The sequence below is a fragment of the Eutrigla gurnardus genome (assembly GCF_963514095.1).
Source record: "Eutrigla gurnardus genome assembly, chromosome: 23".
Taxonomy (NCBI): Eukaryota; Metazoa; Chordata; class Actinopteri; order Perciformes; family Triglidae; genus Eutrigla; species Eutrigla gurnardus.
This window is the reverse complement of record NC_139934.1, coordinates 1522611-1548540: the sequence shown is the minus strand read 5'-3', so window position 1 is coordinate 1548540 and position 25930 is coordinate 1522611. Positions and strand designations below refer to the sequence as shown.

General features: G+C 45.7%; 2 protein-coding genes across 6 annotated transcripts in view; both read right to left on the bottom strand.

Moving 5' to 3' along the window:
* Positions 1-25930, bottom strand: part of LOC311008804 (uncharacterized protein) — a 248110-nt gene that overhangs the window by 217960 nt on the left and 4220 nt on the right. For 2 of the 5 annotated variants that reach the window (XM_084002701.1, XM_084002702.1), the window contains exons 3-6: positions 24895-25017; positions 23827-23943; positions 18793-18915; positions 17725-17841 (exon numbers count right to left, since the gene is read on the bottom strand). In XM_084002701.1, coding sequence (XP_083858827.1) covers positions 17725-17841; positions 18793-18915; positions 23827-23943; positions 24895-25016 — 479 coding nt within the window. In that variant the 5' untranslated portion in view covers position 25017. The remainder of the gene's footprint in view (positions 1-17724; positions 17842-18792; positions 18916-23826; positions 23944-24894; positions 25018-25930) is intronic. The other 3 variants (XM_084002703.1, XM_084002704.1, XM_084002705.1) reach the window with 2 other exon arrangements.
* LOC311009024 (neoverrucotoxin subunit beta-like) lies at positions 41-17596 on the bottom strand (the record flags this gene model as incomplete). The annotated part of the gene is made up of 6 exons (XM_084003000.1): positions 41-1833; positions 5549-5595; positions 6639-6812; positions 12201-12374; positions 16344-16436; positions 17589-17596. 6 exons carry the CDS (start codon positions 17594-17596, stop codon positions 1307-1309), a joined length of 1023 nt encoding a protein of 340 aa, XP_083859126.1. The 3' UTR covers positions 41-1306.

Genomic DNA, 25930 nt, shown 5'->3' with positions numbered 1-25930 from the left:
AATGTATTCATTGAATTGTTGAGATAAATGAGTTGATCAATGTAGATGAATTTACTAGGCCTATCTAAAAGAGAGAGAGAGAGAGAGAGAGAGAGAGAGAGAGAGAGAGAGAGAGAGAGAGACAGAGAGACAGAGAGACAGAGAGAGACAGAGAGAGAGAGAGAGAGAGAGAGAGAGACAGAGAGAGAGAGAGACAGAGAGACACAGAGAGAGAGAGAGAGAGTTCCGGCCAAAGAAAGAAGTTTCTCAAACTTCCATAGTCAGGAATTGAACCGTGGCCGGCTGCATGCAAAGCCGGCACGTTACCTCTACACTATCCTCACGTCCGTGAAGTTGTTGTCAGTATTATATTACAACATGTTACTCTTAAAGGTACTTCTGTATTTAATCGCTCGGCACTTCTTGCCCAAGCAGCCTCGTGATTTTTATTGATCACTACAGTATTCCCTTTTTGGGTCGAGGCTCGTGATTATACCTGCCCATGTGGGCTGGGCTCTCCAGAGGGCATAGAAGTCGGCCCTCTGCATAGCCTCTCTCTCTCTCAGCTGGCTCCAGACCCTTGATTGTTCCTTCCTTTGTTTGGTTTGTGGCACTATACAGCACACATCTCACCATATTGTCCACACATCCACACACTGCTGACATGACTGACTCCTTTTCTTACCTACACACCACATTCATTTCTAAATAAGTTCATTTACTTTAGTCAAATAAAAGTACCTTTTTGGTGCTTTATCTGTGTGTCGCCTCCCTCCTTGTTGCCACCTTAGAGCCAGGTGGTAACAATACCCAGACACGTTCACATGCATCGTGCAGCCGTCTTCCTCAGCTGGTCTGTGTATCTCCCAACATCACCCAAGAGCAAGCGTTATAAAGCGTTGATGAATGGAAAATCACAGCTGCAGCATCATCATAGTTTATAATTCCTTAGTGGATTTAGCAGGAGCATCTTCTCCAACAATGAAGAAACAGTTTAATATGTGTTTTATTTGTAATATGTTAAATACATGATGTTTTCTATTCTAATCTGTGTGTGCTCTGTGTTTCATGTTGATGGTTTTCACTGGACAGCAACTAGTTGCTCCAGTCACTAATGCATGTTCCTCAACACGACAAGGTTCAGTCTAAAGACAAAGCCATCCCGATATACTGCATTCATTTAAGTACATTTACACAAGCATGAATACATTTACAACAAGTACAAGGAGGAATGAACCTGACGGATTACAAACTGCTATGTTTTCATTCACATCTTTGCATCGACTCTGAATGTAATCACACCGCTTTGTGTTTGTTGTGAACAGTTTCAGAGACACAGAGACACTGATGATCCAGACCAGACTCTAAACCCAGGATAAAGAGGTTCAGTGAACGTGGTGTTGAAGGTGTGGAGGTGGATCAGTTTGTTAGAGGAGACTCTGTAGAAGGTCAAAGTGCCAGCAGGACAGTCCAAGTACACTGCTACCACACCAGAGGAGGAGGAGGAGGAGGAGGAGGAGGAGATGAGTGTATGTTTGTTTTTGTGACAGACAGAGTAATCACCATCATAACAACACAGACTCCAGGACTGATCATTACATCCAAACCCAGAGTCGTCTCCTCTCCTCTTGATTCCTCTGTAACTCACTGATATATAAACCCATCCTCTCCACTGGACCTCCCAGTAACAGCGACCAGTCAGACCGTCTCTACACAGCAGCTGAGGACATGAGACAAATCTGTCTGGATGATCTGGATATGACTGGTCGTACACATGTGTCACCTTCCTGTTGGTGTCGTCCAGTTTGAGGTTTCTGTAGACTGTGTTTGTGTCCAGTTCCAGTTCACAGACATCTGATGGAGAGAACAAACACAATGCAGCTAAAGGTTATTGTTGGAGACAGTTGGGTGTTTTTTGTTTGTGTTTTAAAGCTTAATAAATATACTTTGGGTATTAGTATATGACATCACAAGGGGGCGGTACCTTGATGGTGATGGGTCACGTCATACATTTCATTGATAAATAGACACCGGTGTGTAGTGGTGTGTGTTTTGTTGGATCACAGAGAAAAACACAGTGTTGGGGAACTAGCAGGAGCAGATTCAGTTATTAATAGATCATTATTAATATCAATACTCAGTCTCAATATTAAGGAGTTTGTACTGAAATGCCAATAATTAATAACTATTAGAATATGAGTACAAACAGTTGAAGGATTAGTGAATTCTTCACAGAGAAGAGGTTGATATCATTCATTCTTATACAACATTAATAAACACAGCAGTATGTTCATAAGGGGTTTATTAACAATGAACAAAGAAACATACACTAAGTCCAAGTGGCCTATCTAACTAAATACTATACAAGTGTGTGTGTGTGTGTGTGTGGGTGTGTGTGTGTGTGTGTGTGTGTGTGTGTGTGTGTGTGTGTGTGTGTTGATGTCCACCAGTCAGCCATGTGGAGTGGGGGTGTTCTTTGTGGGAGGCCGTGTGGTCCTGCCTGGAGAACAGGTTTCTATATATGTGTATAATTAGTGTAATATATGTAGAGCCGTTAGGAAAGTTGGATCAGTGAGAACGAACCTGTCTGTTCTGGATCACTGACGATCAACAGACTAAACAAAAACACCACAAAATTACATCGTTGGTCCTAAAAATATCACAGTTTGGCCTTAAATTACTAAAGATTGAAACCAGACCAACCTGTGGTCTGGTCTCTGGACTAATGTGGGCTACTATCTAGACCTCTGGGGGACCACAGACAGTCTCTGGTTCCTCCACATAGTCTGGTCTGGTCTCTGGACTAATGTGAGCTACTATCTAGACCTCTAGGGGACCACAGACCCTCTCTGGTTCCTCCACATAGTCTGGTCTGGTCTCTGGACTAATGTGAGCTACTATCTAGACCTCTGGGGGACCACAGACAGTCTCTGGTTCCTCCACATAGTCTGGTCTGGTCTCTGGACTAATGTGAGCTACTATCTAGACCTCTAGGGGACCACAGACCCTCTCTGGTTCCTCCACATAGTCTGGTCTGGTCTCTGGACTAATGTGAGCTACTATCTAGACCTCTGGGGGACCACAGAAAGTCTCTGGTTCCTCCACATAGTCTGGTCTGGTCTCTGGACTAATGTGAGCTACTATCTAGACCTCTGGGGACCACAGACAGTCTCTGGTTCCTCCACATAGTCTGGTCTGGTCTCTGGACTCATGTGGTCTACTATCTAGACCTTTAGGGGACCACAGAAAGTCTCTGGTTCCTCCACATAGTCTGGTCTGGTCTCTGGACTAATGTGAGCTACTATCTAGACCTCTGGGGACCACAGACAGTCTCTGGTTCCTCCACATAGTCTGGTCTGGTCTCTGGACTAATGTGAGCTACTATCTAGACCTCTAGGGGACCACAGACAGTCTCTGGTTCCTCCACATAGTCTGGTCTGGTCTCTGGACTAATGTGAGCTACTATCTAGACCTCTGGGGGACCACAGACAGTCTCTGGTTCCTCCACATAGTCTGGTCTGGTCTCTGGACTAATGTGGGCTACTATCTAGACCTTTAGGGGACCACAGAAAGTCTCTGATTCCTCCACATAGTCTGGTCTGGTCTCTTGACTAATGTGAGCTACTATCTAGAGCTCTGGGGACCACAGACAGTCTCTGGTTCCTCCACATAGTCTGGTCTGGTCTCTGGACTAATGTGAGCTACTATCTAGACCTCTGGGGGACCACAGACAGTCTCTGGTTCCTCCACATAGTCTGGTCTGGTCTCTGGACTAATGTGAGCTACTATCTAGACCTCTGGGGACCACAGACAGTCTCTGGTTCCTCCACATAGTCTGGTCTGGTCTCTGGACTAATGTGAGCTACTATCTAGACCTCTAGGGGACCACAGACAGTCTCTGGTTCCTTCACATAGTCTGGTCTGGTCTCTGGACTAATGTGAGCTACTATCTAGAGCTCTGGGGACCACAGACAGTCTCTGGTTCCTCCACATAGTCTGGTCTGGTCTCTGGACTAATGTGAGCTACTATCTAGACCTCTAGGGGACCACAGACAGTCTCTGGTTCCTTCACATAGTCTGGTCTGGTCTCTGGACTAATGTGAGCTACTATCTAGAGCTCTAGGGACCACAGACAGTCTCTGGTTCCTCCACATAGTCTGGTCTGGTCTCTGGACTAATGTGAGCTACTATCTAGACCTCTAGGGGACCACAGACAGTCTCTGGTTCCTTCACATAGTCTGGTCTGGTCTCTGGACTAATGTGAGCTACTATCTAGACCTCTAGGGGACCACAGACAGTCTCTGGTTCCTCCACATAGTCTGGTCTGGTCTCTGGACGAATGTGAGCTACTATCTAGACCTCTAGGGGACCACAGACAGTCTCTGGTTCCTCCACATAGTCTGGTCTGGTCTCTGGACTAATGTGAGCTACTATCTAGACCTCTGGGGGACCACAGACAGTCTCTGGTTCCTCCACATAGTCTGGTCTGGTCTCTGGACTAATGTGAGCTACTATCTAGACCTCTAGGGGACCACAGACAGTCTCTGGTACCTCCACATAGTCTGGTCTGGTCTCTGGACTAATGTGAGCTACTATCTAGACCTCTAGGGGACCACAGACAGTCTCTGGTTCCTCCACATAGTCTGGTCTGGTCTCTGGACTAATGTGAGCTACTATCTAGACCTCTAGGGGACCACAGACAGTCTCTGGTTCCTCCACATAGTCTGGTCTGGTCTCTGGACTGATGTGAGCTACTATCTAGACCTCTAGGGGACCACAGACAGTCTCTGGTACCTCCACATAGTCTGGTCTGGTCTCTGGACTAATGTGAGCTACTATCTAGACCTCTAGGGGACCACAGACAGTCTCTGGTTCCTCCACATAGTCTGGTCTGGTCTCTGGACTAATGTGAGCTACTATCTAGACCTCTGGGGGACCACAGCCAGTCTCTGGTTCCTCCACATAGTCTGGTCTGGTCTCTGGACTAATGTGAGCTACTATCTAGACCTCTAGGGGACCACAGACAGTCTCTGGTTCCTCCACATAGTCTGGTCTGGTCTCTGGACTAATGTGAGCTACTATCTAGACCTCTGGGGGACCACAGACAGTCTCTGGTTCCTCCACATAGTCTGGTCTGGTCTCTGGACTAATGTGAGCTACTATCTAGACCTCTAGGGGACCACAGACCCAGGAGACAACATCTGGGTCCTCCATTTAGGATTCAGGGACGTCAGGACGACAGGAGGACCATCTCAACGCTGAGACGCTTTAGAGACACAGAGTCTCAGGAACTTCTCTCTTCACTTCAAATATTTAAACTCACACAAACACCACAACAACGGGAATGTTGGGTATTCGCCTCCGTTGCCGTCCGGCAGGAATTGGCGTCCGTTTGCGTCTCTGCGTTGACTTTGTGTGGAATTGAAGGTGAAAATGTGGCGTTTGGTGTGAACACAACACGACATCTTTACAGCCACCAAGAAACAAACGCTACGTCCTGATTAGAATCGGATTTCAGTCATGAACACGTTCAAATCTGGAGCAGCTGAGTTACTGAAGACATACTCACACTTCCTCACACCAGGTCTCAGTCTCTGCTGTCCCCCATGGTCCACCCTGCAGGAAGACATGCAAACACCAGTAAACATGAAGCCCAGCTCCTCAGTCAGAGACTGTTGTCCATCTGTCCTCACCTGAGAGTGTCCAGTCTGATGTCTGTCCATCTGTCCTCACCTGAGAGTCCAGTCTGATGTCTGTCCACCTGTCCTCACCTGAGAGTCCAGTCTGATGTCTGTCCATCTGTCCTCACCTGAGAGTCCAGTCTGATGTCTGTCCATCTGTCCTCACCTGAGAGTGTCCAGTCTGATGTCTGTCCATCTGTCCTCACCTGAGAGTCCAGTCTGATGTCTGTCCATCTGTCCTCACCTGAGAGTCCAGTCTGATGTCTGTCCACCTGTCCTCACCTGAGAGTCCAGTCTGATGTCTGTCCACCTGTCCTCACCTGAGAGTCCAGTCTGATTTCTGTCCACCTGTCCTCACCTGAGAGTCCAGTCTGATTTCTGTCCACCTGTCCTCACCTGAGAGTCCAGTCTGATGTCTGTCCATCTGTCCTCACCTGAGAGTCCAGTCTGATGTCTGTCCACCTGTCCTCACCTGAGAGTCCAGTCTGATGTCTGTCCATCTGTCCTCACCTGAGAGTCCAGTCTGATGTCTGTCCATCTGTCCTCACCTGAGAGTGTCCAGTCTGATGTCTGTCCATCTGTCCTCACCTGAGAGTGTCCAGTCTGATGTCTGTCCACCTGTCCTCACCTGAGAGTGTCCAGTCTGATGTCTGTCCATCTGTCCTCACCTGAGAGTCCAGTCTGATGTCTGTCCACCTGTCCTCACCTGAGAGTCCAGTCTGATGTATGTCCATGTGTCCTCACCTGAGAGACCAGTCTGATGTCTGTCCATCTGTCCTCACCTGAGAGTGTCCAGTCTGATGTCTGTCCACCTGTCCTCACCTGAGAGTCCAGTCTGATGTCTGTCCACCTGTCCTCACCTGAGAGTGTCCAGTCTGATGTCTGTCTATCTGTCCTCACCTGAGAGTGTCCAGTCTCCTGTCTGTCAATCTGTCCTCACCTGAGAGTCCAGTCTGATGTCTGTCCATCTGTCCTCACCTGAGAGTGTCCAGTCTCCAGTGTGGACCCTCCAGTCCAGCAGACAGCAGCTTGACTCCTGAGTCTCCTGGATGATTGTAGCTCAGGTCCAGCTGTCTCAGATAGGAGGGGTTGGAGTCCAGAGCTGAGGCCAGAGAAGAACAGCCGTCCTCTGTGATGAGACAACCTGACAGACTGAAGACACACACTACTGTCACTTCTGGGGACTTTACATAGACTTATGTCCATTTGTCCACTTTTTAAAATGAGAAGAAGTGATATTTGTCTTTTGTTGTGTTGATGTTGTTCTGGGTGGGATAAGCGTGGCTGAGTGATGGACAGAGACGGACAGAGGAGGACGTTAAAAGAAAGACAAGAGACGAGCTGAAATGATTGAGAGAGAAATTGAAGCGTTAGAACTCAACTCAACTTTATTTATATAGCACTTTAAAACAACCGTAGTTGAAAACAGAGTGCTGTACAGAGACATAAAACAATGAAAACACTCAAATAAATAAAACAGACAGTAAAACAGGTGTTTCATTGTTTTTAAAAGCAATTAGAAACAATAAAACAGTAAATCAAAGCAGGGCCATAAACACACTAAAACAGGAGTAAAGTCTCATGTGGAGTTGAAAGCCAGGGAGTAAAAATGGGTTTTAAGACTGGTTTTAAAAATGGACAGTGAGGAGGCTTGTCTAATGTGCAATGGTAGCTCGTTCCAGAGTTTTGGGGCAGCAGTGGAGAAAGCTCTGTCCCCTCTGAGCTTCCTTTTGGACCTCGGTACCTCCAGGAGCAGCAGGTCAGCTGACCTGAGGCACCGAGCAGGAGGGTAGGGTTGAAGGAGCTCAGAGAGGTAAGGGGGGGCGAGACCATTTAAAGACTTAAAAACAAATAAAAGAATCTTAAAATGGACTCTAAAATGCACAGGCAGCCAGTGGAGGGAGGCCAGGACTGGAGTTATGTGCTCCCTCTTACGCGCTCCAGTTAGGAGGCGAGCGGCTGCATTTTGCAGCAGCTGGAGACGTGCGAGGGAGGACTGGCTGGCTCCACAATAAAGTGCATTACAGTAATCCAGCCCAGATGTTATGAAGGCCTGGATTACTGTCTCAAAGTGCTTTTGTGCAACGAAAGGCTTCACCTTTGCCAGCTGCCTGATCTGAAAGAAGCTGGACTTCAATACTGAACTAATTTGCCGATCCAATTTAAAATCACTGTCCATTTTAAAACCCAAGCTTGTGACTGTTGGCTTTCCATAGTCTGTCAAAGGGCCCAAGTCAATGGGCGAGGGTTCACGAGAGCTGCTGGGGCCAAACCATCACTTCTGTTTTATTTTGGTTCAAATTTAAACCGTTCAAGGCCATCCAGGCTTTGATGTCTTGGAGACATGACAGAAGGGGTGTGAGGGAGAAACCATTTGTTAGAAAGAGAAGAACAACAGTAGAAACAGTCTATGTGGTCTGTCTTCAGACCTGGTGGGCCAACAAAGACCTGGTATTGATTTTAAACCATCGAGCAAAGAAAAAAGGCTGGAATTCAATAACATTTCAACAATGTTATAGTTTTCATATTGAACTGGAGGAATTATGAATAACAAGTACTCTGATAATAACAGTAAAATACAAAACACAGCTTTGAAAATGTGCTTCTTAAGAGTCTCAGAACATATGAGGCATTCAGGTGTTCAACTGGAAGAAAAGAGTCTGTCTTGATTCAAAGCTCTCACTGCATGAAAAGTGGGATTTTCGTCAGTTAGCGGCCCTGTAAATTGCCGTGGAAGTTCAGGTTTACGACTGCAAACGGCAATTTGCAGGAAACACGAAAACTGACGTAAATTGCCGGGAATTGACGTGGGCCTTGCTTGGCAGTTGTCCCCCCATGACCCCCCTCCCCGTAATCCTAGGGGAGGCTTTAACATGTAAATGAAAATGCTGTGAGCTATACAAATGCAAATCAGGGTAGCAGGGGGAGTTTTCCCCCAGGTGACATTTTTCTGAAAGGTGTTAACTTCATTTCATCTTCATTCAAAGATATAACTTCATTTCATCTTCATTCAAAGATACACAAAACAATTTGCTTCAACAATTACTTTTAATCAGGCTTTGCCACAAAGGTAAAATGTACATTCATGCAAACAACATCACAGTCTCCTAGAGCTCAACCACTGTGCATAGTGGTATGACTACAGTGACCCTTTCTGTGCTTAAATGCACAGTGGATGTGTTAACCACACATCTCCCAGCAATGCGCTCAACAGGCAGAAATGATGCTGGGTATGACCTGTCTGTTCCCTGCAAGCTCCAAACTTCTATTGGCTTTCCATAAAAATGTCTGTCCGGATGGGGATGAAGCCAGGAAACTTGCGCAATAACATGTTTAAATGCAGTACCTTTTGACACAACATTAACAACTATAAACTGCTTTATAATGGCTGGTCGTAGTTCTGCTAGAGGGTCAAGGATGGGTTCATAGATCATAGATCTCGGCTGTGTTCGAAATGCCATACTAACGTCCTACTCGTACTTAATTGTGACGTAAATTTGAGTACGTAGTGCGTTCACATACAATAGCGGACCTTGCTAAATCTACTCAACTTCCCAAAATGCATAAGAAAATGTGGTTTAAATGTTATAATTCTTATATCCAGGACTGCTGGAGACTCTCAGGATGTCCCAGGACTGCTGGAGACTCTCAGGATGATTGCGGTAAGAATATGTTCGGTGACTGCTAGCTAAGCTAAAATTAGCAAAGCAAGCCCAAGCTAAAAGTAGCTTAAAAGCTAATAGTCCAAGCTAAAAGTAGCATAGTAGCCTTGTAAAAGAACAAGAGAGAGGAACCAGTGTAACGTTAAGTTGCTTTGTTAAGTGTATCGTATGTTGTTGGTCTTTAACAGGAAGCAGTACGCCGTCTTCACAACTCGGAGACGAATTGTAGGCGCTACGAACCGGAGCAAGGGTACGATTTAAAGAATATGCTTTCATTCTGCTGTATAAGGAAATAGATGCGTTAACCGTAGATACCGATCTTAACTGTTCATTTTGTTTTCACAGACGAACCTCGCCTCATAACGAAGCTGTGACCTCTTACTTGCTCGGAGCTTTGTCCGCAAGTCCGGATTTCTAAGACGCTGATAGTGACGCCATTGTGTGTAAGTAACTTTTACTGTTTTCTTCTTCCTTGTTTTAATTTTACTGTGACTTAAGTTTTCTTATTCATATCACTCATTTAATTGTTTTCCAGCTGCCTGTAAGACGTACTATGAAACGGTACGCAGGAGCTTCAGACACACACAGCCTGATCTCGCATCGCAGGCGGAAGCTGTGAAGACGTCAGCCCGGAGTCGTTCCAGGAGAAAGAGCGTAAGACTTATTAGATTTATTAGATCCGTTTTTGGTCAATGTGACCAAACCTACCTAAACCTATTTTTCAGGTGCATTAATAGATGTGTTGTGTCCATGCGCAGTGCATCGCGCAGTACTGATTGTCTTTATTGATTGTTTTACAGCTGCTGGAAGCGAGACAGAGTGTGCTTGCTGGCGATGAGGTGGACCGTTGGAAGAGCGCCACCACAGACATGATGTCTGATGAGGAGGACGGCGTCGTTGGCGGGGTTCTGGATGGATTGTGCGACCTCCATCCTCTCGTAGCCAGGAGCTCACCGAGCTCTGTGCGACTCTACAGTCGCGATTAGAGAAGACTCCCAAGTACAGGGCCACGCACCGCAGGCGGCTGTAAAATTGACCAAATTCGGACAGAATGTCGCCAGTTCATTTGTGTGTTGTGTTGTCAATAAAGCTCTTTCTTTGAATACTTCCTCCTGGCAATTTTTCCTTTCCTCAATAAATTCATTCATATTTATATTTATAAATATATAAATAAATAAAAATAAATATATGTGTGTATATATATGTATAAATATACATATATATATATATATATATATATATATATATATATATATATATATATATATATATATATATATATAGTGATAGATCTGCTAACCAATCACTAGTGATTATTCTTGTTTAAAAGACCCAGTGTGACCAATGGTGACAGATCTGCCAACGTGGGTTGGCTTTATATTTATAATGACCAGATCTGCCAACCAATCACGAGCGATTATACTTGTTTAAAACTAGTGGTTTCATCCAATCCTGAGTGAGGATATTCAAGCCATCTCTGGCCAGGCGCGGTTTCGCTGCTATTCATATGCTAATTAGAGCCTTCGCTGTGGTTCGTTTTCGACAATTTTCGGCACAGACGAATGCGGCGTTCGCAGCCTGTAAACTGTCGTTAACTCCCGAAAATTAGGGAGATTTCCGGGCGTTTACAGGGACAAAAATCCGACTTTTCATGCAGTGTCTGTTCTCACTGTCAGCGTTCCTCTTTGAGAGCAGCCGTGTGAACTTATCTATCGGCTCTAGATCTCACCCACCTGACTGACGTTTATCACCTCCACTCTCTGATCCATCTGTCAGCTGTCAGTGAGTCTCCTCAGTTGTCACCATGGAAACGTCACTCACAGAAACTCCAGTTTGCACAGATTTGATTAAGTTCAGAGTTAACGTTTCACCCCGTTGCATTACTGGGTAATTTAGTGTTTGTGAGTAGCAACCAGTGAGATGATTTAGCCTCCAACCATCTGAACCAGTGTAGTGATGCTAACGCTGCAGCAGTAAAATGGAAACGCTCCGTCATCATTTCATAATTCTCAATGATCCATCAGTTATGGGTCTGGGTCCAGATAGGACGGGGTCTGGGTCTGGATCTGGTCCAAGCTCCACCTCTTAGTGACCCTTGCTATAGAGCCTTTTACAGTCATTGTCATCATAAATGTGTGTGCACATGTTGGTGTTAAAATGGTGTTTTGTCTCCGCCGTGCAGACGAGTTAGAAGCTTTAAACTTTGAATTAAAACTGTCAGCAGCATCAAAATGTCTGCTTGGTTCATGTTCAGTTGTCAGAGTTGATATTCCAATCAGGCATCAACCTCTGGTTCAGAGAAGTGAAGTCAAGCCTGAAGGTCCTTAAAGCTGCATTCTCTCTGCTGGCCACTAGGGGGTGTTTTCATGAATAATATGTCTTCATTGCATCTGCATAGCTTTGAGTCTGCATGTGGGTCCTCCCTGCTGCTTCAGCCACCGTGACAAGAATATTAGTTCATTTCATATAAAACTCAATAAACTCAACTGTATAGAAAGTGGTTCAAACTGGCTCCACCTTGACAGCAGAGACAGTCTGGTGTTGGAGTTCAGGCTCACATGTTCATGGAGTGACGTTCACAAACGTAGACTGACGTTTGCAACAGCATTTATAAACACCAGGTGGATTTATAAAACTATTAAAACATGGAACGGCAGGGAAAAGAGAAACAAGAGGTTTGGTTTTGACAAAAGTTTTGTTTTGTTCTTTTGCTGGCAAGTCGTTAGCAGCAGAAACAGTATTTCATCACCATGTTAACAGATTAGTAGCAAACGTGTCTTTTTAGGAATACGTGAATATAAATAACTGAATATTTGGTGCATGTAAACACATCATTGAAAGCTTCATAGGTAAACTTCTCAAAGTAGTTGAATCTGACCTGAGAGTTTCCAGTCGACAGTGTGGACTCTCCAGACCAGCAGACAGCAGCTTCACTCCTGAATCCTGCAGGTCGTTGGTACTCAGGTCCAGGTCTCTTAGACTGGAGGACTGGGAGCTGAGAACTGAGGACAGACCTTCACAGCTTCTCTCTGAGAGGTTACAGCCACTGAGTCTGAAGAGGAATCAGAAATTAGTGATGAAACAATTACAAACAACTGTTCATCCCCTCAGGTTCTAACTGACATTATTATCCTAATGAAGTTAATGATGTTTAACATGTTTGTTCATCAGGTTATTGTTGCAGCTGGGTGGCGTATTAGGCTCCATGGTGAGGTTAACGTCACACTGTGCCATCTGTTTATTTCTGTCTGAGTCTTCTTTCAAGACTCTCACTGACTCCGTTTCACCAATCAAACGCAGCCAGGCAGTCACATGACGGCACACAAACTCTCCACGCCCGGTTATAGATAGAACTCTTTGAACGTGTTTTAATTCTAAATCCTTGTCATTCAGAGACAAATGTGCATAAATATGCAAGTGTATGTGCAATCATTTATGGAGGAGTCACAATATACCGCCCACTTTTTGAAATCCCCCGACTTTTACCGTCTAAAGTCAGTGAATCTGTCGATCCTATTTAAGTTTCACTTTCAGTTGTGAATCAGTTCCTTTCTGAATGTTTCTGATGTGAGATTCTGTTTGTAGCTGCTCATCACGCAGATTCTTGTGGGTCGAGTCATTCTTATGTCGACAAAACTCAGAGAAAAGTTACAATAAATGTCTTCAACATGACTATCCATCACTGTGTGTGTGTGTGTGTATCTGTGTGTGTGTGTGTATATGTGTGTGTGTATCTCTGTGTGTGTGTATCTCTGTGTGTGTATATGTGTGTGTGTGTATGTGTGTATATGTGTGTGTGTGTGTGTGTGTGTGTGTGTATCTGTGTGTGTGTGTATGTGTGTGTGTGTGTGTGTGTGTGTGTGAGCTGTGTTGTTTCTTTTCTTTCAGCTGAGGTAACAAACGCTTCATGTTAGAGAAAGCATTGGTTTTTATGTAACTGGGGGGGTTAGCTGCCCTTCCAACGTCTATGCCTCCTGGTAGTCTCTCAGATCACCAGGTGCGGGGCCACAATAATCAGAATTTACTCAGAAGTTACTCAGTACTCCAGTAGTTTTTTCACTAAATACTTTCTTACCTTTACTCTTCAGTAACTATTTGGAACTACTTTTTACTTCTTTACCTTTTGCAGTTTGGAAAACCAATCAAATGGTTCAGAATGCAGATAGAACCTTGTAATTCCAAGATGGTTTGTTGTTTTCTGAATATAAAAACTATATTTACAGAGCTTTGCTGGAGGCTTGGACCACCGGCAGCAGCCTCAGAAGAGCCTCCTCTGAAGCAGAGTATTCCTTCAGGTCAAACACGTCCAGATGTTTCTCTGATGACAGTAAGATGAAGACCAGAGCTGACCACTGACCAGGAGACAGTCTATTGGAGGAGAGACGTCCTGAAGTCAGATACTGTTGGATCTCCTCCACCAGAGAACGATCATTCAGTTCATTCAGACAGTGGAACAGATTGATGCTTCTCTCTGGAGACAGATCCTCATCAACCTTCTCCTTGATGTACTGGACTGTTCCCTGATTGGTCTGTGAGCTACTTCCTGTCTGTGTCAGCAGACCTCGTAGGTGTTTCTGATTGGTCTCTAGTGACAGACCCAGAAGGAAGCGGAGGAACAGGTCCAGGTGTCCGTTTGGACTCTGTAAAGCCTTGTCCACAGCTCTCCGGTGCAGATGTTTTAGTTTAGGTTTGTGTCTGGAGACTTTAGACCCAGAGGAGGTTGTTGGTTCTACTGCCATCAGATTGACACCAGAGTTGACGAAGGTCAGATGGACATGAAGAGCAGCCAGAAACTCCTGAACACTCAGATGGACGAAGCAGAACACCTGGTCCTGGTACAGTCCTCTCTCCTCTCTGAAGACCTGTGTGAACACTCCTGAGTACACTGAGGCTGCTTTGATATCGATGCCACACTCTTTCAGGTCTGGTTCATAGAAGATCAGGTTTCCTTTCTGCAGCTGCTCAAAAGCCAGTTTTCCTAGAGACTCAATCATCTTCCCGGTCTCTGGACTCCAGTGTGGATCCGTCTCAGCTCCTCCATCATACTTGACGTTCTTCAGTTTGGACTGAACCACCAGGAAGTGGATGTACATGTCGGTCAGGGTCTTGGGCAGCTCCCCTCCCTCCCTGGTCTTCAACACGTCCTCCAGAACTGTAGCAGTGATCCAGCAGAAGACCGGGATGTGGCACATGATGTGGAGGCTCCGTGAGGTCTTGATGTGGGCCATGATCCTGTTTGCCTGCTCCTCATCTCTGAACCTCTTCCTGAAGTAGTCCTCCTTCTGTGGGTCAGTGAACCCTCTGACCTCTGTCACCATGTCAACACACCCAGGAGGGATCTGATTGGCTGCTGCAGGTCTTGTGGTGATCCAGAGGCGAGCAGAGGGAAGCAGTTTCCCCCTGATGAGGTTTGTCAGCAGCACTTGGACTGAGGTGGACTCTGTAACATCAGTCAGGATCTCGTTGTTGTGGAAGTCCAGAGGAAGTCGACACTCGTCCAGACCGTCAAAGATGAACACAACCTGGAACCCTTCAAACCTGCAGATTCCTGCTTCTTTGGTTCCAGGGAAGAAGTGATGAAGGAGTTCCACCAAGCTGAACTTCTTCTCTATCAGCAGGTTCAGCTCTCTGAAAGTGAATGGAAACGTGAACTGTATGTCCTGGTTGGCTTTGTCTTCAGCCCAGTCCAGAGTGAACTTCTGTGTTAACACTGTTTTCCCGATGCCAGCCACTCCCTTTGTCATCACTGTTCTGATTGGTCCATCCCTTCCAGGTGAGCCTTTAAAGATGTCTTCTTGTCTGATGGTTGTTTCTGGTCTGTCTGGTTTCCTGGATGCCGTTTCAATCTGTCTGACCTCATGTTCCTCATTGACCTCTGCAGTCCCTCCCTCTGTGACGTGGAGCTCCGTGTAGACCTCATTCAGGAGGGTTGGGTTTCCGGCTTTAGTGATGCCCTCAAACAAACACTGGAACTTCTTCTTGAGGTTAGACTTGAGTTTACGTTGGTACACTGGACCAGCGGTTCCTGGATAAACAACAAAGGAACCCAGTTAGTGGATCCTACAGACCCTTTACAGTCTATGAACAAGCCATGTGTTAGAGCCATGTATTCCTATAGTCCTCAGTAGTAGTGACTTCATGAGCTTCTTTCATGATTAAATCATAACTATTGGACACAAATCAATCAGGTGCACCTGATGAAGCCAACAGAAGTCAAATAAAAGACATTTACAAGACAAACAGAACTGGAAGGATATATAACCCTTTGAACTGCAGCTGTAAAGCTCAGTGAGTCAGTCTAGAAATAAAGAGACTCTTGTATCGCCTCAATGTGCCGTTCTGGTTTTGAAAGGAAAATTCACCAGAATGAGATTTTTAAGGCAACAAAAAAGAAACACTGACCTCTGGTGGCATCTGCTGGTCAGTACAACACATCACAATACAGCATCATAGAAAGAGACGGTATTGATGACGGTGTTGAAAATAGTACCGTTGGGATTTCTAAATATCCTGGTAGACCGTAATCCTCCACGCTGAGACGCCACCATTGAAAACATGGAGGCGTCCTCGTAGAAGCCTGTTTTAAATACATTTTTGTTTTCATCTACCAACACTGGAGTAATACGAGCTGAAAGTCACCAGTTAACACGGTCACTGGGTGAAGTGAAACACCTGTTCCTCTGAAACGGTCGTGATCCTGTCTGAACTCTGTAGAACTTGAGTCTGTTGGAATATCGATTCTGACATCCGAACACGTAACAAGCAGACATTTAGATGCTACTAACAGTTTAAATTCACTGTTTAAAGCTTCTAACTCGTCTGGATGGTTGAAGCAAAACCACATAAATGTTGACATCATGCGTACGCATAATAATGATGATGTCAGCTGTAATCAGGTCTGTAGACAACCAGAGAACCTAAACATTGAAGTTGTGTGCAGCCTATTAGGAGAAATATGAAGTTCTTCATGTTGAATCCTTCTCTTCTTTCCACCATGTTAAATCTGTTAAAATCCTCTTACTGATCTGCAGACAGGCAGCCAGCTCCTCCTGCTTCATTCTCCTCAGGAAGTCCACTGTGATCTTCTGAAACGCCTCTCTGCTCCTCCTCTGCTCTTCATCCTCACCGTCCAACAACTCCTCATCCTCACTCTCCAAATATTCTGGGTAATCTGGACTCAGGACCTTCTGGATCTTCTTCAGCTCGTTCTTCACAAAAGTGCTGATGTTCTCCTCCAGCAGCTGGAACAGAAGGATAAACTGAACATGAACTCTAAAGAACCCAACATGGGATTCATGTGTGGGTCTGAGCAGCATGGAGACCACTAGAACCAGTTCAGCATTGAATCTGTAGTTGATGTGGTTAATAGTGAAAGGTGAGCTTGTACATGTACTCACCATAAATATGGAGTCCAGGTCTGTTTGATGCTGCCGGGTCAACGGAACCTCTGAGATCTGCTGAACTCTGTGGAGAAAACCAAGTTTAAAGAGTCACTAAACCACAGACTGGAGATCAGAAGTGGACGTCGTCATGGTGACATCGCCTGTTGGTTTGTGGACTACGGTTTTGAAGCCTCGGATTCTGCACAAAGGGTGGATCTGATGAACACAAGCGGTAGAGCGGAACCCAGAGCAGCAACCTTACTGGATCTGGATCCATCTGGATTCTGGTGTGAAGCTGCTAACAAAGTTAGCTTCATAATTCAAGGTCAACTTTACAGCTAAGTGTTTAAGTCATCTTAGTAGCTAACTGCATTGGTAGAGACCTGTCAATCAGCAGGTAAGCCCCGCCCCCTAAAGCATCCCCTGCTTTCTGGTCTGGTGGACTCTAAATGGACCATAATGTACTAAATGAACATCATGCTGGATTGAAGAAGACTTGAAACTAGAGATTGAGACCATAAACTCATGTTTACAATGTTTACTGAGATAATACATCAAGAGAGAAGTAGGACCATTTTCTCATAGACTTCTATACAACCAGAGAGGAGTCGCCCCCTGGTGGCCAGCAGAGAGAAGTAGGACCATTTTCTCATAGACTTCTATACAACCAGAGAGGAGTCGCCCCCTGGTGGCCAGCAGAGAGAAGTAGGACCATTTTCTCATAGACTTCTATACAACCAGAGAGGAGTCGCCCCCTGGTGGCCAGCAGAGAGAAGTAGGACCATTTTCTCATAGACTTCTATACAACCAGAGAGATTGACAGTTAAAGGCACTTCAGCTTTGGCTTCACTTTACAGAACTGGTCAGCTCCGATGTAAACCCACTTTAGCATATATTAGCTTAGCTTAGCTTGCAGTAGCTGTCACGTTAGCCAATTTAGCTTCTCACTGACTCTTAACTTTCCTCTGGCTGGTCTAGACCTGATTCATCCTCTAAGGAGGGTTCAGGTTCAGTTCTTACCTTCCATCATCAGCTTGGTCAGCTTTAAATCCAATATTGCGGGGCATAGACCAGTCACTCTTCATGGACACACAGCTGGGTCCAGGTCCAGGGGAGTCTGGTCTCTGTTGCTGCATCCTGATACATTAAATACAATATCAGATTCTAACTAGTTGAGCTTCATGAATCAGTTTGCTCTGTTTATCTTTATATTGATGAGTCTTGCTCTAAGAGTTGATGCTAGTGTCAGAATCAATACTATAAATGGATCTGGGTCACATTACACCACGTTGTGGACCCGTGAACACCCGTCTTAGTGCTGGACTCAGCGTTTTGCTAGCATAATGTTAGCTTTGTGGTTTGTAGCTGTGCCTAAGGGTTCTATGAGCTGAGCGGACTAGAAATATCTCCCGTTGCCAAGTCGTATCTAAGGTCCGTCCTATTAACGGGAGCAGTGGACAATGTTTCCGTTGCATGAGAACCTTATGGGGTGACAATGATGAGGAAACGGAGTTATGACTCATGAAACAACTTTACATTTTGGTTGCAAAATCTCCACTGGGCGTCTGATGGTTCTGGCCTTCACGTAGTCCATTACCTCCTGATAATAGACACCTCCTCATGCATTATCAGTTACGTTAAAACCTATAATAAGAGTCTGGTGGATATAAAGTGTCTTACTTAATACTCTACAACCTCCCTTGAGTCAGAGGAAGACGGTGCTCGAGTTTGGTGTTAGTTTGGAGTCTTTCTGTTCTTAGCTTAGCTTAGCCTGGCCGCTACTCTTCTATGTCATTAACTCTTTACTTTTCCCGTCTATGAGTCTTTTCTTTCAAGAGGTTTTCTCCTCATTGTCTCTTTAAGGTTGGATTGTTTATTTCATATTCTGTAGTTTAATCCCAGTTAAAAAGGATTTAATTGGTCCTTTCTGTTCGAGCTTCAGGGAAACAAGAGACTGTCTGTCACTCATCGTGGTTCAGAAGACAGAACGGGTTGCAGGATTCAGGGCTGGTGGACTCTGAGTTACTGATTAAGGTGCTGGTCTAGACCTGATTCATCCTCTAATGAGAGTTTAGGTTCAGTTCTTACCTTCCATCAGCAGCTTGGTCACCTTTAAAGTTCATAAAGTCATCCAGAGACCGGCCAGTCTTCATGGACACACAGCTGGGTCCAGGTCCAGGTCCAGGGGAGTCTGGTCTCTGCTGCTGCATCCTGATACATTAAATTCAATGTAAGAAATACTTTTACTATGATATTATCCCAATACAATATTATCATGATACATAGGTCACGATATGGAGGAAACCCCCCTTCCTATCTGCAATGTCATGAGTGGTGCAAATAAACATGAAACCATCCTGCTGTCAAACTAAGTAGTGTGAGGGGCAAGTTGCATTGTGGGAGATGTTTGGCAGTTCAGACCATCACATTATTCATTCAGCAAATGTTTCATGTGTGTAAATTACAAACCACTCAGGTGGAAGATTCCATCAGCTGTTGTGAGTTATTGTTGATCCACACTGTGTTTCTGTGGTCCAACAGACCAACAGAGAAAAGATCTGAATTTCCAGTTAAACTTTCATTCCTATCATATCAATATTTGAAGCTGATCAGCTGAAGTGTCAGCAGGTTACAGCGTCAGGTCCAGGTGTATGTCAGGTTAATATTTAATCTGAATATTTATTTGACTTATCATCAAACTTTACTGCTTCTTCTTCTCAGACAACTAACCGTATTGAAGGCAATTAAAGCTTCTGGTCTCAGTGATTGTTCACCAAAGTGAAAACAAATGGATTCAACAGGAGAGTCGACACTAGATTCAGATCATCCCCGACATGGACTACAAAGGTCTGGACCAAGACCTGGGCCCTCATTTATAAAACTGTGCGTAGGATCCTTACTAAAAGTGTACGTACGCCAAAAAGCCAAAGTTTGCAAAAAAAAATCTGATTTATAAAACTGTGCGCACGCAAGCTGTACGCAATGTTCCCTTTATAAATCACAGGATCACCTACAAGTGTGCGTACCTGAGTCCCGCCCTGTACACGCCCACATTTGACTATGTTAATGAGCCGGCATGCAATCGTTTCCGTGTGGTGAATCACGGCGACAGGTCAGGAAAAAGCGAAGAAACGTAACTTTTCAGAAACGGAGAAAGAGACACTTGTTGGGGAGGTGGAGGCCCGGACAATAATTTAATTTAGTGGCCACAGCAGCGGGATCACGAAGAAAAAGACGCAGAGCGAGTGGCAACACATTGCTGCTGCAGTCAACGGCGTCAGTGGGACGGAGCGGACGGTGATCTGAAGGTAAATGACATCTTTCCGCTCCTAACATGGATTTAATGTATTGCTAGAGTATTTGAGGAGGTTTGATTTTGATGTGACTTTGACGGGGATTGTGTCCGAAAAGGAGGGAGACACAGACGCGACTGAGACCAGAGGGATAAGGGTGAACAGATTTTACACTTTTATTGTATATAAAACAAAACGTTAAATAGTTTCTGTCCTTCCAGAGTCTGCAGCGTGACGTAGAGGAGGGTGATGTGAGGAGGGTGATGTGAGGAGGGTGACGGTGAGGAGGGTGACGGTAAGGAGGGTGATGTGAGGAGGGTGATGTGAGGAGGGTGATGTGAGGAGGGTGACGGTGAGGAGGGTGACGGTGAGGAGGGTGATGTGAGGAGGGTGACGGTGAGGAGGGTGACGGTGAGGAGGGTGATGTGAGGAGGGTGACGGTGAGGAGGGTGACGGTGAGGAGGGTGATGTGAGGAGGGTGACGTGAGGAGGGTGACGGTGAGGAGGGTGATGTGAGGAGGGTGACGGTGAGGAGGGTGACGGTGAGGAGGGTGATGTGAGGAGGGTGACGGTGAGGAGGGTGATGTGAGGAGGGTGACGGTGAGGAGGGTGACGTGAGGAGGGTGATGTGAGGAGGGTGACGGTGAGGCGGGTGACGGTGAGGAGGGTGATGTGAGGAGGGTGATGTGAGGAGGGTGACAGTGAGGAGGGTGATGTGAGGAGGGTGACGTGAGGAGGGTGATGTGAGGAGGGTGACAGTGAGGAGGGTGACGTGAGGAGGGTGATGTGAGGAGGGTGATGTGAGGAGGGTGATGTGAGGAGGGTGACGGTGAGGAGGGTGACGGTGAGGAGGGTGACGGTGAGGAGGGTGATGTGAGGAGGGTGACGGTGAGGAGGGTGACGGTGAGGAGGGTGACGTGAGGAGGGTGACAGTGAGGAGGGTGACAGTGAGGAGGGTGATGTGAGGAGGGTGATGTGAGGAGGGTGACGGTGAGGAGGGTGACGTGAGGAGGGTGACAGTGAGGAGGGTGATGTGAGGACGGTGATGTGAGGAGGGTGACGGTGAGGAGGGTGACGGTGAGGAGGGTGACGGTGAGGAGGATGATGTGAGGAGGGTGATGTGAGGAGGGTGACAGTGAGGAGGGTGATGTGAGGAGGGTGACGTGAGGAGGGTGATGTGAGGAGGGTGATGTGAGGACGGTGATGTGAGGACGGTGATGTGAGGAGGGTGATGTGAGGACGGTGATGTGAGGAGGGTGATGTGAGGAGGGTGATGTGAGGAGGGTGATGTGAGGAGGGTGACAGTGAGGAGGGTGATGTGAGGAGGGTGACGTGAGGAGGGTGATGTGAGGAGGGTGATGTGAGGACGGTGATGTGAGGACGGTGATGTGAGGAGGGTGATGTGAGGAGGGTGATGTGAGGAGGGTGACAGTGAGGAGGGTGATGTGAGGAGGGTGATGTGAGGAGGGTGACAGTGAGGAGGGTGATGTGAGGAGGGTGACGTGAGGAGGGTGATGTGAGGACGGTGATGTGAGGAGGGTGATGTGAGGAGGGTGATGTGAGGAGGGTGATGTGAGGAGGGTGATGTGAGGACGGTGATGTGAGGAGGGTTATGTGAGGAGGGTGATGTGAGGAGGGTGATGTGAGGAGGGTGATGTGAGGAGGGTGATGTGAGGACGGTGATGTGAGGACGGTGATGTGAGGAGGGTGATGTGAGGAGGGTGATGTGAGGACGGTGATGTGAGGAGGGTGATGTGACGAGGGTGACGGGCCCTCGGCACAGCGTCCGGGTCCGGCACAAAGCAGCAGTGCACCCCGGACGCATGGCACATCAAGCGGTCGGTGCTCACTGATGCCGTCCTGCAACTTCAGCGAGACACAATCACCGCCATCAACAACGTTGCAGATGAGCTACGGCAAACGCGCACTGTGATTAATAAAATACTACGTTTACAATGAACATTGTTGTCTTCCTTATATTACAAACGCATGACATCCTCACGGATTCTTGCGCCCTGTTGATACCCCTCCAGTCGGGCAGGGGGCCGTGGCTCGGGGTCATCGATACATTTGCGCTCTCCACTTTTCTCCACTGAGCGCGCACGAGCGTGCCACTCATTATAGTGCATTTCCTCTGCGCTCTGGTGGTTTAAAAACAAGATAAGTGTAACAATTATACGATGGCTTAATGGCTGTATGTATGTGTGTTGATGATATATATAAATAAGGATAATATTTAGTTATTCCCGCTGTGTTCTACAGGGATCTAATGGAAGGTATTTATACTGTATTACATGCATTTGGGCCGTCTCCTCCTCCTGCGGTGACAGCGCTGATTCAATATTTCAAAAGGATTTTGATTTAAGATACAAGTCAGATTTTAAAAGAAGGTGTTAACATGAAAAAAACTATCACTCATTAAAAGCGTCAAAAACATTGCTGGAGTTCATCATGATAACGCAGATCTAACGTATGATATGGAGTGTAATTAAATGTGTGCGAGTCATCAAAAATATATAGTTCTTCTCACGTTTACTGCTGATTCCCTTCCAGTCTCCAGAATGTGCGTACCGGTACGCATGCCTCAGAGTTTGCTTACGGGTACGCACACTTTCCCGTCAAGTTTGGTTTTTATAGATCACAACATTTGCGTGGAAAGTGGCGTACGCACGTTTCCAGCCCCGTTTTATGCGCACGCAAGCTTTATAAATGAGGGCCCAGGTATGTGTCATGAAAACTGTGTGTGTGTGTGTGTGTGTGTGTGTATCTGTGTGTGTGTGTATCTGTGTGTGTGTGTGTGTGTGTGTGTGTATCTGTGTGTGTGTGTGTGTGTGTGTGTGTGTGTAACTGTCTAAAACACAGCAGAAAGTAGGACTAGCTTGTGTTCATTTAACGTCATGTGACTCGTGAGTGGTGGCACGAGCCCTAGCAGTAGCGTACCTTCTGTTGGGGAGATGGGTCCGTGAACGCTGCGGCCATCAGACTTTCGTGTTGAAGTCGACACCCGGAAAACGGATAACGAGTCGTTTCCTGTTTTACGCTTCAAAATAAAAGAACGAAACACGGAAATGACTCGTATCCCGTTATTCGTTTTAAAATCGGAAAACGAGAAACGGAAAACGACTCGTTAACTGATATTAGATATTGTGTTCATGAATGGGATTCGGGGATGAAATAGTGCCATTTCTCATTCCAGATTTTGCCTTTACGTCTTTTTTATTGACCCGGAAGGCACCGTGTTATGCAGCGTGAACACTTGATCTGCTCCGTAGACCGATTACAATGTCTTTATCTGAATATTCAGAGAGAAGTAGGACCATTTATCATAGACTTCCATACAACCAGAGAGGAGTCGCCCCCTGGTGGCCAGCAGAGAGAAGTAGGACCATTTTCTCATAGACTTCTATACAACCAGAGAGGAGTCGCCCCCTGGTGGCCAGCAGAGAGAAGTAGGACCATTTTCTCATAGACTTCTATACAACCAGAGAAGAGTCGCCCCCTGGTGGCCAGCAGAGAGAAGTAGGACCATCTTCTCATAGACTTCTATACAACCAGAGAGGAGTCGCCCCCTGGTGGCCAGCAGAGAGAAGTAGGACCATTTTCTCATAGACTTCTATACAACCAGAGAGATTGACAGTTTAAGGCACTTCAGCTTTGGCTTCACTTTACAGAACTGGTCAGCTCCGATGTAAACCCACTTTAGCATAGCTTAGCTTAGCTTGCAGTAGCTGTCACGTTAGCCAATTTAGCTTCTCACTGACTCTTAACTTTTCTCTGGCTGGTCTAGACCTGATTCATCCTCTAAGGAGGGTTCAGGTTCAGTTCTTACCTTCCATCATCAGCTTGGTCAGCTTTAAATCTAATATTGCGGGGCATAGACTGGTCACTCTTCATGGACACACAGCTGGGTCCAGGTCCAGGGGAGTCTGGTCTCTGCTGCTGCATCCTGATACATTAAATACAATATCAGATTCTAACTAGTTGAGCTTCATGAATCAGTTTGCTCTGTTTATCTTTATATTGATGAGTCTTGCTCTAAGAGTTGATGCTTGTGTCAAAATCAATACTATAAATGGATCTGGGTCACATCAGACCACGTTGTGGACCCGTGAACACCCGTCTTAGTGCTGGACTCAGCGTTTTGCTAGCATAATGTTAGCTTTGTGGTTTGTAGCTGTGCCTAAGGGTTCTATGAGCTGAGCGGACTAGAAATATCTCCCGTTGCCAAGTCGTATCTAAGGTCCGTCCTATTAACGGGAGCAGTGGACAATGTTTCCGTTGCATTAGAACCTTATGGGGTGACAATGATGTGGAAACGGAGTTATGACTCATGAAACAACTTTACATTTTGGTTGCAAAATCTCCACTGGGCGTCTGATGGTTCTGTCCTTCACGTAGTCCATTACCTCCTGATAATAGACACCTCCTCGTGCATTATCAGTTACGTTAAAACCTATAATAAGAGTCTGGTGGATATAAAGTGTCTTACTTAATACTCTACAACCTCCCTTGAGTCAGAGGAAGACGGTGCTCGAGTTTGGTGTTAGTTTGGAGTCTTTCTGTTCTTAGCTTAGCTTAGCCTGGCCGCTACTCTTCTATGTCATTAACTCTTTACTTTTCCCGTCTATGAGTCTTTTCTTTCAAGAGGTTTTCTCCTCATTGTCTCTTTAAGGTTGGATTGTTTATTTCATATTCTGTAGTTTAATCCCAGTTAAAAAGGATTTAATTGGTCCTTTCTGTTCGAGCTTCAGGGAAACAAGAGACTGTCTGTCACTCATCGTGGTTCAGAAGACAGAACGGGTTGCAGGATTCAGGGCTGGTGGACTCTGAGTTACTGATTAAGGTGCTGGTCTAGACCTGATTCATCCTCTAATGAGAGTTCAGGTTCAGTTCTTACCTTCCATCAGCAGCTTGTTCAGCTTTAAAAAGAATAGGGTGCTCCATAGACTGGTCACTCTTTATGGACACACAGCTGGGTCCAGGTCCAGGTCCAGGGGAGTCTGGTCTCTGCTGCTGCATCCTGATACAATAAATACAATGTAAGAAATACTTTTACTACGATATTATCCCAATACAATATGATCATGATACATAGGTCACGATATGGAGGAAACCCCCCTTCCTATCTGCAATGTCATGAGTGGTGCAAATAAACATAAAACCATCCTGCTGTCAAACTAAGTAGTGTGAGGGGCAAGTTGCATTGTGGGAGATGTTTGGCAGTTCAGACCATCACATTATTCATTCAGCAAATGTTTCATGTGTGTAAATTACAAACCACTCAGGTGGAAGATTCCATCAGCTGTTGTGAGTTATTGTTGGTCGACACTGTGTTTTTGTGGTCCAACAGACCAACAGAGAAAAGATCTGAATTTCCAGTTAAACTTTCATTCCTATCATATCAATATTTGAAGCTGATCAGCTGAAGTGTCAGCAGGTTACAGCGTCAGGTCCAGGTGTGTGTCAGGTTAATATTTAATCTGAATATTTATTTGACTTATCATCAAACTTTACTGCTTCTTCTTCTCAGACAACTAACCGTATTGAAGGCAATTAAAGCTTCTGGTCTCAGTGATTGTTCACCAAAGTGAAAACAAATGGATTCAACAGGAGAGTCGACACTAGATTCAGATCATCCCCGACATGGACTACAAAGGTCTGGACCAAGACCTGGGCCCTCATTTATAAAACTGTGCGTAGGATCCTTACTAAAAGTGTACGTACGCCAAAAAGCCAAAGTTTGCAAAAAAAAATCTGATTTATAAAACTGTGCGCACGCAAGCTGTACGCAATGTTCCCTTTATAAATCACAGGATCACCTACAAGTGTGCGTACCTGAGTCCCGCCCTGTACACGCCCACATTTTACTATGTTAATGAGCCGGCATGCAATCGTTTCCGTGTGGTGAATCACGGCGACAGGTCAGAAAAAAG